General features: G+C 67.0%; 3 protein-coding genes across 8 annotated transcripts in view; 1 reads left to right on the plus strand and 2 right to left on the minus strand.

Annotated features, from left to right (window-relative positions):
• Nucleotides 1–1,503: 1,503 nt before the first annotated feature.
• Nucleotides 1,504–2,341, minus strand: HSPB7 (heat shock protein family B (small) member 7). Of its 6 annotated transcripts, none has more exons than XM_026053656.1 (3): nt 2,193–2,341; nt 1,907–2,025; nt 1,504–1,716 (listed from the first exon to the last, which is right to left on the minus strand). In XM_026053656.1, exons 1-3 carry the CDS (start codon nt 2,323–2,325, stop codon nt 1,531–1,533), a joined length of 438 nt encoding a protein of 145 aa, XP_025909441.1. In that variant the 5' UTR covers nt 2,326–2,341; the 3' UTR covers nt 1,504–1,530. The 6 variants fall into 6 exon arrangements, with proteins under 6 accessions (XP_025909441.1, XP_025909443.1, XP_025909437.1 ...); XM_026053658.1 differs by having other exon boundaries at nt 1,504–1,674; nt 1,892–2,025; XM_026053652.1 differs by having other exon boundaries at nt 1,892–2,025.
• Nucleotides 2,342–4,219: 1,878 nt separating this feature from the next.
• Nucleotides 4,220–8,091, plus strand: LOC112959539 (chloride channel protein ClC-Kb-like). The gene is made up of 19 exons (XM_026053561.1): nt 4,220–4,391; nt 4,469–4,597; nt 4,771–4,899; nt 4,980–5,119; nt 5,208–5,285; nt 5,376–5,454; nt 5,529–5,654; nt 5,737–5,821; nt 5,947–6,048; nt 6,131–6,215; nt 6,289–6,456; nt 6,531–6,600; nt 6,701–6,802; nt 6,905–7,118; nt 7,195–7,331; nt 7,478–7,557; nt 7,659–7,736; nt 7,850–7,936; nt 8,053–8,091. Exons 1-19 carry the CDS (start codon nt 4,220–4,222, stop codon nt 8,089–8,091), a joined length of 2,100 nt encoding a protein of 699 aa, XP_025909346.1.
• Nucleotides 8,092–9,203: 1,112 nt separating this feature from the next.
• EPHA2 (EPH receptor A2) overlaps nt 9,204–13,117 on the minus strand; it is an 8,646-nt gene continuing 4,732 nt past the window's right edge. The window contains exons 5-16 of the mRNA XM_026053562.1: nt 12,988–13,112; nt 12,595–12,754; nt 12,389–12,488; nt 12,232–12,287; nt 12,026–12,151; nt 11,749–11,931; nt 11,489–11,550; nt 10,927–11,136; nt 10,703–10,852; nt 10,371–10,564; nt 10,137–10,286; nt 9,204–9,303 (exon numbers count right to left, since the gene is read on the minus strand). Coding sequence (XP_025909347.1) covers nt 9,204–9,303; nt 10,137–10,286; nt 10,371–10,564; nt 10,703–10,852; nt 10,927–11,136; nt 11,489–11,550; nt 11,749–11,931; nt 12,026–12,151; nt 12,232–12,287; nt 12,389–12,488; nt 12,595–12,754; nt 12,988–13,112 — 1,616 coding nt within the window. The remainder of the gene's footprint in view (nt 9,304–10,136; nt 10,287–10,370; nt 10,565–10,702; nt 10,853–10,926; nt 11,137–11,488; nt 11,551–11,748; nt 11,932–12,025; nt 12,152–12,231; nt 12,288–12,388; nt 12,489–12,594; nt 12,755–12,987; nt 13,113–13,117) is intronic.

Consider the following 13,117-nt stretch of genomic DNA (forward strand, 5'->3'; position numbering starts at 1 on the left):
GCGGAAGCGGCGTTTCGGACGCTCCGGCGCGCTCCGCCCGGCGACGTGGCGCATGCGCGGGGCGGAAGGGGCGGTGCCTGCGCGCATGCGCGCGGAGGGAGGGGAGCAAGCGACCTTCTTCCGCTCCGCTCCTGGGCCCCTCCCGGCCGCCATGATGGTGGCGGCGGAGGCTCCCCCGGCCCCTCGGGGCTGCCCCTCCCCGCGCGTGCGCGCGCGGCCCCGGGGTCGGGACGGCGCATGCGCCGAGCGGCGCCGGGGGCGGAGCCCCCGTTTTCCCGGGAACAGGCGGCGCGCTGGCGGGAACCGGCTGGCCCCGCGCAGGGAGCGCGCTTGGATGCGCTCCAATAAATCCAGTGGATTTATTTTTTATTTCTTAATTTTAATTTCATTTGGTTTATTTTTGCCTCATTTCCTAGCTTAGTTCTCGATTTACTTTCTAGCCCTTTTCTATTCTTTGAACAAACTCCCTACGTGCGTTTATATATATATATATGTTTATTATTTTTATTAGTAGTAATTTTCGTTTCGCCGCGCGCCGCCCCGGCGCAGGCCCCGGCAGTGGCGCGTGGCCGTGTCCCGCAGCCGGGCGCTCCGCTTCCCACGGCCTCCTCTCCCGTTGCAGCCCGTGGCCGCAGCCCCTCCGGAGCAGCTGCCGCCCCGCGGGGTGGCGGGTCCGTGAGATGCGAAACAGCAAAACATACAATAAAAGACAATGAAACGCGGGACCTGCTGCTCGTGGCTCCCACGGGCGCGTGGGGCAGCCCGGAGCCGCGCGCAGCACCATGGCACTTGTGGCCGCTCCGGCTCCGGCCCCACGGCCGCCTCCGAGGAGCCCTTGGGCCCGGAGGGGAGATGTTCCCGAGCGTGAGGGCCCCTTGGCAGCAGCCCCGTGGGGATGACGGGGTCCCTCGGCGCCGCCTGAGCCGCCGCGGGGTGCCCTGTGTGCCGGGGGGCTCCGGAGCGGAGCCCGGCGCTGGGTGACCTTGCGGACGGGCCCGGGGCCCAGGGGCTTTAGCAGCTGAGGGCAGGGCGCAGAAATAGAGCGGCGGGGAAGGAATGAGTCACGCGGGCTGGAAATAAACAGGAGCGAAGGCGCGCGAGGGGCAGGGCGCGCGGCCAGGCGCGGGAAGAGCCCGCGGGGCCGGTGCCGCTGCACGGGATGGGCGCCGGGAACGGCTCCAGCGCTGTCCCGGCGCCGGCACGGCCGCAATTCCCACCGGCCCCGCCGCCCCGGAGGGCCTCCGCGCTCAGCAAGGGCCCCGCGGCCGCATCCGGATCGGTGCGGGCCCCGGCAGCTCCCGCGCGGAGCAGGACTCTTCCCTCCGGGATAAGCGGCCCCTCAACGGGAGCCGGGATGCAGCCGAGCCCCCCCGCACCGGAGCAGCCGGTCCGAGGCGCTATCCCCCCGCCCCAATGTGCTCACACACCTAAACAAACAGCCCGTGAGCCCAAACGCCACCCAAGCACCAGCGCCTACGTCTAGGGGCATGTGGGGCGGGTGTCGGGGCGGCCGCGGGGCCCGCCGCGCGCTCAGATCTTGATCTCAGTCCGGAAGGTCTGCGGGACGTGCTCGGCGTGCCGGGCGGGCTGGCGGCGCGCGCGCACCGTCAGCGAGCCGTCCTCGGCCAGCGCCGACGACACCGACGTGGGCTCCACGTCGTCGGGCAGCTGGCACTTGTGCGTGAAGGTGTTGACGACGGTGCCGTCGCCGGCGCGCTGCGGAGGGAAGCGGCAGCGGGTCGGAGCGCCGGGCGGCGCCGGGGGCGCGCGCGGGGCCGGGGGCGCGCGCGGGGCCGGGGGCGCGCGCGGGGCCGGGGGCGCGCGCGGGGCCGGGGGCGCGCGCGGGGCCGGGGGCGCGCGCGGGGCCGCGGGGCGCGCGCGGAGCCTTCACCTTCTCGGCGTGCACCTCGATGTGGTTGTTGGAGGTGGTGACGATGATGTCCTCGGGTGCGAAGTCGCTCACGTCCACCGTGAACTGGTAGGTGTCGCCCAGGGTCTTGACGTTGCCCGCGGTGCCCGGCCGGGCTGCGGGAGAGCAGAGGCGCTCGCCGGACGCCGGGGCCCGCCGGACGCCGGGGCCCCCCTCCGCCCTGCGCTCCATCCGCTGCCCGTGGTGGGAGCGGGTCAGGGAGCATCACCCCTTCCCGGGGCTTCCCTTCCCGGGACGTCTCGCTCTGCCCAGCCCGATTTACCTGGGAATGCCGCCGGCTCCGCGCGTGGCCGCACGAAGGTGCCGAAGAGCTCCATGGGGCGGCCGGGAGACGGCGACGAGCTCCGGTGGAAGCTGCGCTCCGAGCGGAAAGCCGCCGAGGACTTCAAGTTCATGCACCGCCGCGAGGGCTCCCGGGATGGGGGAAAAGCGGAGAGGGAAGGAAAACCCACAGACACAAAGGGAAAAGCAACGAGGGCGACGCTGCGGGAGCCGCCGGCGGAGAAAGCCGGAGCCGAGGTGCCACCGGGAAGCGTCGCGGACGGAGCCGGCGAGCCCGGCGGCACCCGGGAGCTTATAAAGCCCTGTTAGGCTCCGGGCTGCCTTCCAGACCTCTTGTAAAACAGGCTAAATTTAGGTCCTGCTACATCACTCCGCATAGGGTGGAAATTTTTCAGCACCCCCCCCCCCTTTTCCTCCTCACCATCCTGGCTACAAACAAGCAGCAAAGGGAAGAATCCGATCCCGTCGCTGGCATTCCTGGCCGCCCGCATAGCGCGGCTCCCGACAGTGATTTCCCGAGGAAGGGAAGGGGGGAAGAGAGCAGGAGGTGTGGGCCGAGGTGCCCCATGTGCCCCCTGGCGCTGGCAGCCGCTGTGGGAGCCGAGAGGCTCCGCGCGAACCGGCCGCCAAGGTCGCGTGAGGTTTCCGGCAACAGCACCAACAACAAAGGAGGCGGCACCGGAGGCCTGAAGGGCGAGAGGTGCCCTTGGAGCACGCGGGCGGCGCGGGCACCGGGGGTCCCCGTGCCCTGTGGCTGCGGTTGGGTGAAGGTCGCGGTGTCCCGCACGTGCCGTCCTGCCCGGAACAGGGCAGCGCCGGGCACGGCCTCGTGCCGCCTGGCCGCCGGCCGCGCGCCACCGCGGAGCCTCTCCAAGCCCCGCGGCGCCCTGCGCGGCAGGCAGGAGCCAGGGGCTGGAATGTGGAGCTGGGAGCGAGGGGCTGGAATATGGAGCCAGAAGTGAGGGGCTGGGATTCAGGGCAGGAATGAGGGGCTGGAATGTGGAGCCAGGAGTGAGGGGCTGGAATCTGGAGCCTGGATAGAGGGGCTGGAATGTGGAGCCAGGATTGAGGGGCTGGAATGTGGAGCCGGGATTGAGGGGCTGGAATATGGAGCCAGGATTGAGGGGCTGGAATGTGGAGCCAGCATAGAGGGGCTGGAATGTGGAGCTAGGATTGAGGGGCTGGAATGTGGAGCCAGTATTGAGGGGCTGGAATGCAGAGCCAGGAGTGAGGGGCTGGAATGCGGAGCAGGAGTGAGGGGCTGGAATCTGGAGCCTGGATAGAGGGGCTGGAATGTGGAGCTAGGATTGAGGGGCTGGAATATGGAACCAGGAGCGAGGGGCTGGCATTTGGGCCTGGAATGAGGGACTGGAATGCGGAGCCAGGAGTGAAGGGCTGGAATCTGGAGCCAGGATAAAGGGGCTGGAATGTGGAGCCAGGAGCGAGGGGCTGGGATTCGGAACTGGAATGAGGTGCGGGAATGTGTGACCAGGACTGAGAGGCTGGGATGTGGGATCGGGACCGAGAGGCTGGGATGCGGGACCGGGAGCGGGGGCCGGCCGGCCGGGGCGGCGTGGCGCCGTGCGGGCCCATGTAAGGCATTAGTGCCCGGGCCGGCCGACCCGCCGGGCCGCCCTGCCAAAAATGCTGCGGCCGGGCCAGGCCCGCGGCGCCGCCTGGGCTGCGGCCCAGCCCCGGCCCCCGGCGAGCTCCCGGAGCCGCGCGGATAACCGCAGAGCTGCCCCAGCGCCGCGCGGCGCCCTCGGGGGGCCAAGGGGCCCGAGCCTTGGGAAGGGGCCGGAGCCCCGGGAAGGGGCCGGAGCGCCCGGGCGGAGCGGGGCCGCGACCGGGGAGCGCCGGGGCGGGCGGGAGACGCCTCCCCGCGCGCCGCCCGGCGCCGGCTCCGGCCGGGCCGCTCCGTCAAGGTCGTTGTTAAGGAGCGCGGCGCAGGGCTGGGGCTGCGCGCGGGCGCTGCCGGCTCCCCCAGCGCCTTCCAGCCCTGCCACGATGTCGGCTGGCCCCGGGGACACGGAGCTCTGCGCTGCGGCTGCCGCCGAGGCCGGCGCGGAGCCCCGGCACGGCCGCCGGCTGCAGGAGGACGAGGAGGTGGCCGTGGAGCGGGTGCTGCTGTGGGAGAAGAGCTGGAGACCCTGCCCCAAAGCCCGCAGGCGGCTCCAAGGTGAGCGCCACCGCAGTGGGGTCCCCGGGGACCCCCGTTGGTGGGGGGGGGGTCCATCACCCCCTGGCATCCCGCAGGGTGCCTGGCGTTCGTGCGGCGGCAGCTCCTCCGCGTCGGCGAGGACTGGTACTTCCTCTGCGCCCTGGGCGTCCTCATGGCCATGATCAGCTTCATGACGGACCTCCTCGTCTTCAGGCTCTTCGAGGGTAACGCCGGCCGCCCCGGGGAGCGCCGGGCGCTGGGTGTGCTGCCCTCGGGGCGCTGGCGCCCGCTGCTGTCCTGGCATCCCGCCAGGGCTGGATCCTGCTGGGTCCTTCCCGACGGAGAAGGGAAGCACCAGCAGGTCCTTCCCCTCTCCTTCCTGCTGCTTCCTTCCTAGCCCACCGCTGGCTCTACCAAGAGATTGGCGACTACCCGGTGCTCAAATACCTCTCGTGGACCATGTACCCGGTGGCCTTGGCTGCCTTCTCCACCGGCTTCTCACAGAGCATCACGCCGCACTCAGCGGGTGAGCACCGGGGTCTTGGGCTGCCGTGGGGCCCCCGAAAGCCCTGGGGAAAGCTCTGGAGCCTGTGGGTGCCCCCGCAGGCTCCGGCGTCCCCGAGCTCCAGACCATCCTCACGGGGGTCATGCTGGAGGACTACCTGTCCATCAAGAACTTCGGCGCCAAGGTGGTGGGGCTCACGTGCACGCTGGCCTGCGGCAGCACCGTCTTCCTGGGCAAAGTGGTGAGCGGCGCCGTGCCGGGGCGGACCCGCGGCCAGCGCGGCGCTCCCGGGGCGGGACGCGGCCGCCGCTCAGCGCCGGCGTCCCCAGGGTCCCTACGTGCACATCTCCGCCATGCTGGCCGCCTACCTGGGCAAGATGCGGACCTCGGTGACCAAGGAGTACGAGGTGAGGCTGGCGCCGGCTCTCGGGGCTTGCCCCACGCCGGCGTCCCCCCCGTAGACCCCAGGGCACATCCCGCGGGCGCCTCGCCTGCAGGACAAGGTCAAGCAGAACGAGATGCTGGTGGCGGCGCAGGCGGTCGGCGTGGCCGCGGTGTTCGGGGCGCCCATGAGCGGTGAGCGCGGCGGGCGCGCGGGGCTGGGGGGCGGCCAGGCGCGCGCCGGGCTCCTCACCGCACCCTGTGCCCAGGGGTGCTCTTCAGCATCGAGGTGATGGCCTCGCACTTCGCCGTGCGCGACTACTGGCGCGGCTTCTTCGCCGCCACCTGCGGCGCCTTCGTGTTCCGCCTCCTGGCCGTCTTCAACAGCGAGCAAGGTGAGGGCGGGCGGGCGGCCGCGGGGCGCCCCGTCCCCCCCCACGCCCCTAAAGCCACCTCCGGGCGCCTTCCTCCTCCCAGAAACCATCATCGCCCTCTTCAGGACCGACCTCAAGCTCGATTTCCCCTTCGATCTCCGCGAGACCTTCTTCTTCCTCGCCCTGGGGTACGGGGCAGCACGGGCCGAGGGCAGGAAGCTCTGTTTCTCCCCACCCGTGTCAGGGACGCCTTTTTGTTGGTGGTGTTTTTGGAGCATTCCCACCCCAATCCCATGTCCCGTGGCTTCGGCAGCATCGTGTGCGGGGTGGTCGCCTGCGCCTACCTCTTCTGCCAGCGCTGGCTGCTGGGCTACGTCAGGGAGAACAGGTTCACGGCCAGGCTGCTCGCCACGGAGTAAGCACCGCCGTGGGGGCGCGGGGCGGCGCCGGGCGCGGGGGCGTCCCGCGGGACCCCCAACCCGCCCCTTGCCCCGCAGCAAGCCCGTCTACACGGTGCTCGTGGTGCTGCTGCTGGCCTCCATCACCTTCCCGCCCAGCCTGGGCCAGTTCATGGCCTCGCAGGTGAGCGCGGGGCGGCCGGGGGGGGTCCCAGCCCCACGGGGCCGCAGCTGGCACGGGGGTCCGTCCGCCGCAGCTCACCATGAAGGAGTACCTGGTGTCGCTCTTCGACAACCGTACGTGGGGCGAGCTGGCGCGCGGCGCCCCGCCGGGTGGACCCGCCGGCCCCGGCCACCTCTGGCACGCCTGGTGCCACCCCTCCGTGTCCTTCTTCGGCACCTTGGCCTTCTTCCTGCTCATGAAGGTGGGTGTCCCCGCCGCCCCGCTCCTTCCCGGCCGCTGCCCCGGCCCGCCCGGCTTCCCTCCCGTCTCCCCCAGTTCTGGATGCTCATCCTGGCCACCACCTTGCCGCTGCCCGCCGGCTACTTCATGCCCATCTTCGTGTACGGTGAGTGGGCCGCACACGGCCACCGGTGCAGGACGGTGACACGGGGGGTGTCCATGTGCCACCCCGGCTCAGTGTCACCCACCTGCACCCCCCTTCATAGGAGCTGCCCTGGGGCGCCTGGCGGGCGAGACAGTGGCCGCGCTCTTCCCCGAGGGCATCACCACGGGGCACCCGGTTGTGCCCGGCGGCTACGCTCTGGCTGGTAGGTGCAAAACCAGAAAGCGTAATAATAAAGTGTATAACAAGGTGTTTATTTTTTGCTATGAGAGGGGTTCCCTCATGCCCTGAGTGCTGTCCGCGGCAGGGGCGGCGGCGTTCTCGGGCGCCGTGACGCACTCGGTGTCCACGGCGCTGCTGGCGTGCGAGGCCACGGGGCACCTGGCGTGGGCGCTGCCCATCACGGCCGCCGTGCTGGCCGCCAACGCCGTGGCGCAGAAGTGGCAGCCTTCCTTCTACGCCGGCACCATCATCGTCAAGCGGCTGCCCTACCTGCCGCCCATCCGCAGCCGGCACATGGCGTGAGTTTTGGGGGGTCTTTGCTACCTTTGGGGGGGCGGTTCGCACCGTTTTTTAAGCGTTTCTCCCACCCCGTAGCTCCTACCGGGTGCTGGTGGAGGAGTTCATGAGCCGCCAGGTGCTGTCGCTGGCCAAGGCGGCCGCTTTCAGCGAGGTGCTGGCGGCGCTGACGGCTGCTCCCGGCGCCACCGACTTCCCCGTGGTGGAGAGCGCAGGTAGAGCTGCCCGGACCCCCCGGATCCGCCCGGATCCGCCTGGACCCCCCAGATCCTCCTGGACCCCCCGGATCCACCCAGGCCCCCCCAGATCCAACGTGCCCCCCTCATCTTCACCGCTGCCCGTCCCGCTCCTCTTCCCATAGAGTCGCCCACGCTGGTGGGCACTGTGAGCCGCGCGGAGCTGGTGGCCTTTCTGCAGAGCCACAGCGACACTGGGGAGAAGGTGACACCCCCCAAAATACATACATATATTTCTTACATTTCCTTTTTTCCCCCATGGGTTGTTTCTAACCTTTTTTCTTTCAACCCCCCCCGACTTTGCAGCCGGCGGGGATGGTGGGGGACGACTGCGCCATCGAGCCCGTCATGCTGCAGCTCTCGCCCTGGACCTCGCTGCACCAGGTAGCGGCCGCGGCGGGCGGGGGGGACGCTGACCGGCCCCTCCGCCCGTCCCCCCCGTCCATCCCTGCATCCATGTGTCTGTCCGTCCCTGCATCCGCGTGTCCGCCCGGCAGACGCATCACCTCTTTGAGCTGCTCAAGCTGCAGCAGCTCTTCGTCACCCGCGGCGGGGAGCTGGTGGGAACGGTGACACGGGCCGAGGTGAGACGGGGCAGAGCGGCGGGGACACCGGGGGTGGCATGGGGTGGGATGGCATGGCATGGGATGGCATGGCATGGGATGCAACAGGCCACATCCATCCGCTCTGTCCCTTGCAGCTGCGGAGGGCCATTGAGGAGCTCGCCAACCCGCAGTGACGACCTTCGGCCTTCCTCCTCCTCCTCCTCCTCAGCAGCGCAGGGAGGGACCCCGCGAGGAACCAGGAGGGCTGAGGCCGGGAGCGCTCGTTGCACTGATAGCTGCAGCCCATGCAGCGCTCACACCTCCCCACGGGACCCACACCGAGGTGCCCCACACGCCTAGGGCCGCGCGGCATCCCGGCGCCGGGAAAAGGCGACAAAAAGGGCATTTTTCTTTAAAGAACCAAACGGCACCAATTTATTAAAACCATTTATTAAAACCAATTTTTTTAAAGCCTCACAAAAGAAAAATAAATCCGTTAAATCATCGGTGGGGAGAGGAAGCGGGCGGGGGGAGGAGCACAGCGGCGTTTTGGGAGCTGTTGGACAGGCGGGAAGCTGGGGAGAAAGGTGTTGGCTCTCAATAAATATAAAAATATATAATAAATTATATTAAAAAAGAAGCGGGGGGGAAGGTAACACAGAGCAAATGGTGTTTGGGGGAAGGAATTAAAAAATAATTTATAAAAAAATTAAAAAAAAAAAAAAGAGCAGGGCTGCGGCACGGGGCTTGGGGCAAAATAAATAGGGAAGAAGGAAGGGAACGGAGGAGCCGGGCCGGGGAGAGGCCGCAGCCGGCGCCAGGGGCAGCCCTGCTCTTGAAATGTGGGAGAGAAGGAGGAAAAAAACAACCCTAAACTTCCAAAAACCCTTAAACCTACGGCAAGGGAAGAGGGCCCCAGCCCGAATGAGGCATTTTAAATTAATACATAGGGAAAAGGGCCAGGGGAGGGGAATCAGTGTTGGTTTTTTTTTTTTTTTTTTTTTTTTTTCTTCTTCTTTTTTTCCTCCTGATTTTGAAATTTTATCTTGATTTTCTTTTGGGAAAGGGGGTGTTTTCCTACTCGTTCTGCCCCCCCCCCTCCTCCCTGCTTTGCTGAGGAGCATCTCCTGAGCCAGGACAGCCGCTCCGGTGTGAAACGCCTCAATAAGATAATAACAATAATAATAATAATAATAATAAAAACTCGCTCTTAATCCCAGAAACAATAAATAGGACCGGTGGGCGGCGGCCGGGTGCCCTTCACTGCTCCGCGTCAAGTGTGTGGGGGCGGCGGGGGGTCCGCGGCTCAGAGCGGGCCGGCGCCGAGCTGCTCCCGCAGCGTCACCAGGCTGCAGCCGATGCGCTTCTGGTGGCCCGGCAGGCGCACGCCGACCCGCTTGATGTCCCTGCGGGAGCGGGGCAAGTGCTTAGCTGGGATAACGGGAAAGGGGTGGGCAGGAGCAGCCCCTGGGGAACGGTTGGGCCCCCATGTCCCTTGGGGAGGGGTTGCTCCTGAGCATCGCTTGGGAATGGCTTGGTCTCTGGAAGCCCTTGGGGATGGGTTGGACATGGGCATCCCTTGGGGATGGGTTGGACATGAGCAGCCCTTGGGGATGAGTTGGTCCCTGGAAGCCCTTGGGGATGAGTTGGACATGGGCATCCCTTGGGGATGAGTTGGTCCCTGGAAGCCCTTGGGGATGGGTTGGACATGAGCAGCCCTTGGGAATGGCTTGGTCCCTGGAAACCCTTGGGGAGGGGTCGGTCATGAGTGGCCCTTGGGAATGGCTTGGTCCCCAGATGGTCTTCTGGACAGCTGCATCCCTTCGGGACATGAGCATCCCTTTGGGATGGGTTGCTCCTCAGCATTGCTTGGGAATGGCTTGGTCCCTGGAAACCCTTGGGGATGGGTTGGTCATGAGCATCCCTTGGGGACGGGTTGGTCCCTGGAAGCCCTTGGGGACGGGTTGGTCAGGAGCATCCCTTGGACATGGGTTGCTCCGCAGCATCCTTTATCCCTTGGGAATGGCTTGGTCCCCAGAAGCCCTTGGGAACAGGTTGCTCCTCAGCATCCCTTGGGAACAGGTTGCTCCTCAGCATCCCTTGGGAACATTTGGGGCTTAAGCACCCCTCAGGGAGCATCCAGTCCCCAACCCCACTCGGCCCATGGAGGAGACCCATCTGCGCCCACCCCGCGGAGGGTCCCCATGGGCAGCCCCAGCGTCGCCGGCACCACACTCACTCTGCGCTCATGGCCACCACCTTCTCCAGGCTGGTGTAGCCGGCGGCCAGGAAGTGCTCCGTGTACTGGGGCATCTTGATGGACTCGAGCCACTCGCCCACGGAGCGGAAGGGCAGCCCCTCGGAGCCGCTGGGCAGGCGCATGGAGACCCTGCGGGCGGGCAGCGCTGCCTCAGGTCCCTGGGGTGCGGGAGGCCCCAAAGCCGCCCCACAAGCCCCCAAGCCATAGGCTCACCTGGGGTCGAAGTCTGCCAGGGAGGCGAGGGAGTCGGGCGCCCGGATGAGCTTGTCGAGGATGCCGAGGACGTCGGCGAAGCGGGGCCGCCGTGCGCGCTCCTGCTGCCAGCACTGCAGCATCAGCTGGTAGATGGCCGAGGGGCAGGCGAGCGGCGCGGGCAGGCGGAAGCCCTCGCTGATGGCCTTCATCACCTGCGCGACGGGGACGGGGCGGTGGGCACGCTGGCCGGGGGGCGGCTGCGCCCCGAGACGGGCGCTGGTGGTGGGAAAGGGCTGGGGATGGCGACAGGGGACGGCCGCGGTGCGACGGGGATGGCCGGGGGGCCTCACCTCGTGGTTGGACATGTCCCAGTAGGGCCGCTCGCCGTAGGACATCACCTCCCACATGACGATGCCGTAGCTCCAGACGTCGCTGGCCGAGGTGAACTTGCGGTAGGAGATGGCCTCGGGCGCCGTCCAGCGGATCGGGATCTTGCCGCCCTGCGGAGGCCGGCGGCGCTCAGCACCGGGCACCCCGCGCCGCCCCGCCGCCCCGCCGCCCCGGCCCCACTCACGCTGGTCGTGTAGGTGGCCTCGGGGTCGTCCTCCAGCACCCGCGAGAGCCCAAAGTCGGACACCTTGCAGACCAGCTGGCTGTTGACCAGGATGTTGCGGGCCGCCAGGTCCCGGTGCACGTAGTTCATGCCCGCCAGGTAGTTCATGCCGGCCGCGATGCCCCGCAGCATTCCCACCAGCTGGATCACGCAGAACTCCCCATCCTTCTCCTGCAGCAACACAGCAAACCTTCTCAACTCATCTTTTCCCAGCCATTCCCAGCCTAAATCCAAGGCTTTTTCCACCTGTTCCCAGGCTAAACTCAACTTTCCCGCCCCTTCCCAGCTCTGGGTACTGATTCCACCGGCTGCCCCGAGCGCGGGAGCGGATCCCGGGGGGATTTTCCCGCAGCGGCTGCGCCCGCTCTGGCGCTTTCCTGCGGCTGCATTCGCCCTTGCAAAGCGTTTTCCCAAAGCCAGGTAAATCCCGGCACCCAAGCACAGAACAAAAAGGCTGTCACGGGGGACCGCAAAACCTCCCCCATCCATCCGGATTTATTTCCGGCCGTCACGCATCACCTACCCGCAGGAATTTGTCAAGTGCCCCATTTTCCATGTACTCTGTGATGATCATGAAGGGCTGATCTGGAAAAACAAACAAAAACCAAACAATAAAACCCCCCAAAATAGCTTATAAACCAGGTAAAAAAAAAAAAAAAAAAAACTTTTTCCTGCATGTCTCCAAAACAGCCACCCATTTGGGTGTGTGGGTGTCTTTTTTTCCTTTTTTCTCCCCATTCTGGCCTGCTTTTGGGGCAAAGGAAGGGGGCACGGGGTGCTCACGCCTGGAGACGACGCCCTCGAGGCGGATGACGTTGTGGTGGCCGAACTGGCCCATGATGCCGGCCTCGCTGAGGAAGTCCACGCGCTGCTTCTCCGTGTAGCCGGCCTTCAGCGTCTTGATGGCCACGGGCACCTCCTTCTTGCCCCGCTTCAGCGTGCCCTTGTAGACCTCGCCGAATTCGCCTGCGCCCGGAGGACCAGGGGGGTGAATATGGGCCCACAACAGCGGCCCGGAGCGGATTTTTCCCCCCTATTTTTCTCTTGGTTTTGGACCTACCTGCACCAATGACCTTCTGCCGGGTGACCAAGGCCGGGTGGATCTCGGTGGTGAACTTGAGCACCGCTTGGTTGGGGTCCTCGTAGGTGTGCGGGTCCACGTAGGTCTTCAGCGGCTTGAGCTGCTCTACGGAGGGGGACACGGAGCGGTGGGTGTCCCGCCCGCCTGCACGGGTCCCCTTGTCCCTGCCCGTGTCCGGCGCTCACCTGCTTTGGAGAAGTAGACGTCCTCGGAGGCCTGGCGGGTCCGTGCGCGCCGATTCCTATGGGAATAAAATGCCAGGAAACAGGCCATTTTCCCCTCTTCTTATTACTATTTTCCAATCTTCCCCGCCTCTTCTCCCGGAGAAGATCAAGCACCGACCTGCAGAAGACGTAGAGGGAGATGCCCAGCAGCAGGAGGACCACGAGGACGCCGGCGATGGAGCCGCTGATGACGGCGGCGGAGGCCATGCCCTCGGCGCCTGCACAAGGAGGGGACACACCGGAGCTCGAATCACCGTGTTCCCCCCAAAAAAAGAGCCCCCAAAGTTTTGCTTTGGAAGCCGCCCCGCCGAAGCCGGCGCTCACCCTCCGGGAGGGTCTCAAACTCGTGCTGGGGGCTGTAGGTGCCCTCGCCCTCCTGCGTGAGCGCCTGCACCCGCACCACGTAGGCCGTGCCCGGCGCCAGCTTGGCGATGGTGACGGAGGTGTCCTCGCAGCGCAGCACCGAGTAGCTGCTCTCGTCCGCCTGCGGGTGCAGGGGAAGCAAACGAGGGAGGCGGGCTGAGAACGGCGCGCTTGTGACACGCACGGCCGCGCCGAGGACAGCGCCAGCAACGCGCACGGACGCAAAAGGCGCAAAGGCACGGCCGGGCCGAGAACAGGGAGCCCGCGAGGCGCGGGAGCTGAGCCCCGCGCGCTCGTGGCACGCGTGGCCAGCCACGGCAACACGTGTGCGGGCGGGCGGGCGGCAGCCCCTACCTTCTTGCTGTAGGTGACCTCGTACCTCCAGACGCGGGCGCGCTGGCGGGGCGGCAGGCTCCAGGCGAGCGCCAGGCTGGTGGCCGTGCGGGCGCGCAGGCTGAGCGCCGTGACGCGCGGCGGCTCTGCG

This window comes from Nothoprocta perdicaria, unplaced genomic scaffold (assembly GCF_003342845.1).
Source record: "Nothoprocta perdicaria isolate Ctin4 unplaced genomic scaffold, notPer1 scaffold_117, whole genome shotgun sequence".
Taxonomy (NCBI): Eukaryota; Metazoa; Chordata; class Aves; order Tinamiformes; family Tinamidae; genus Nothoprocta; species Nothoprocta perdicaria.

Coding starts and splice junctions, on each gene's coding strand:
- HSPB7 (XM_026053654.1), bottom strand. CDS start 2,325: ATGAACTTGAAGTCCTCGGCGGCTTTCCGCTCGGAGCGCAGCTTCCAC. Junction 2,038..2,189: donor GCCGGCGGCATTCCCAGGTA/AATCGGGCTGGG, acceptor GCGAGCGCCTCT/GCTCTCCCGCAGCCCGGCCG. Junction 1,717..1,891: donor TCGAGGTGCACGCCGAGAAG/GTGAAGGCTCCG, acceptor TTCCCTCCGCAG/CGCGCCGGCGACGGCACCGT.
- LOC112959539 (XM_026053561.1), top strand. CDS start 4,220: ATGTCGGCTGGCCCCGGGGACACGGAGCTCTGCGCTGCGGCTGCCGCC. Junction 4,392..4,468: donor AGCCCGCAGGCGGCTCCAAG/GTGAGCGCCACC, acceptor GGCATCCCGCAG/GGTGCCTGGCGTTCGTGCGG. Junction 7,332..7,477: donor CCCCGTGGTGGAGAGCGCAG/GTAGAGCTGCCC, acceptor CTCTTCCCATAG/AGTCGCCCACGCTGGTGGGC.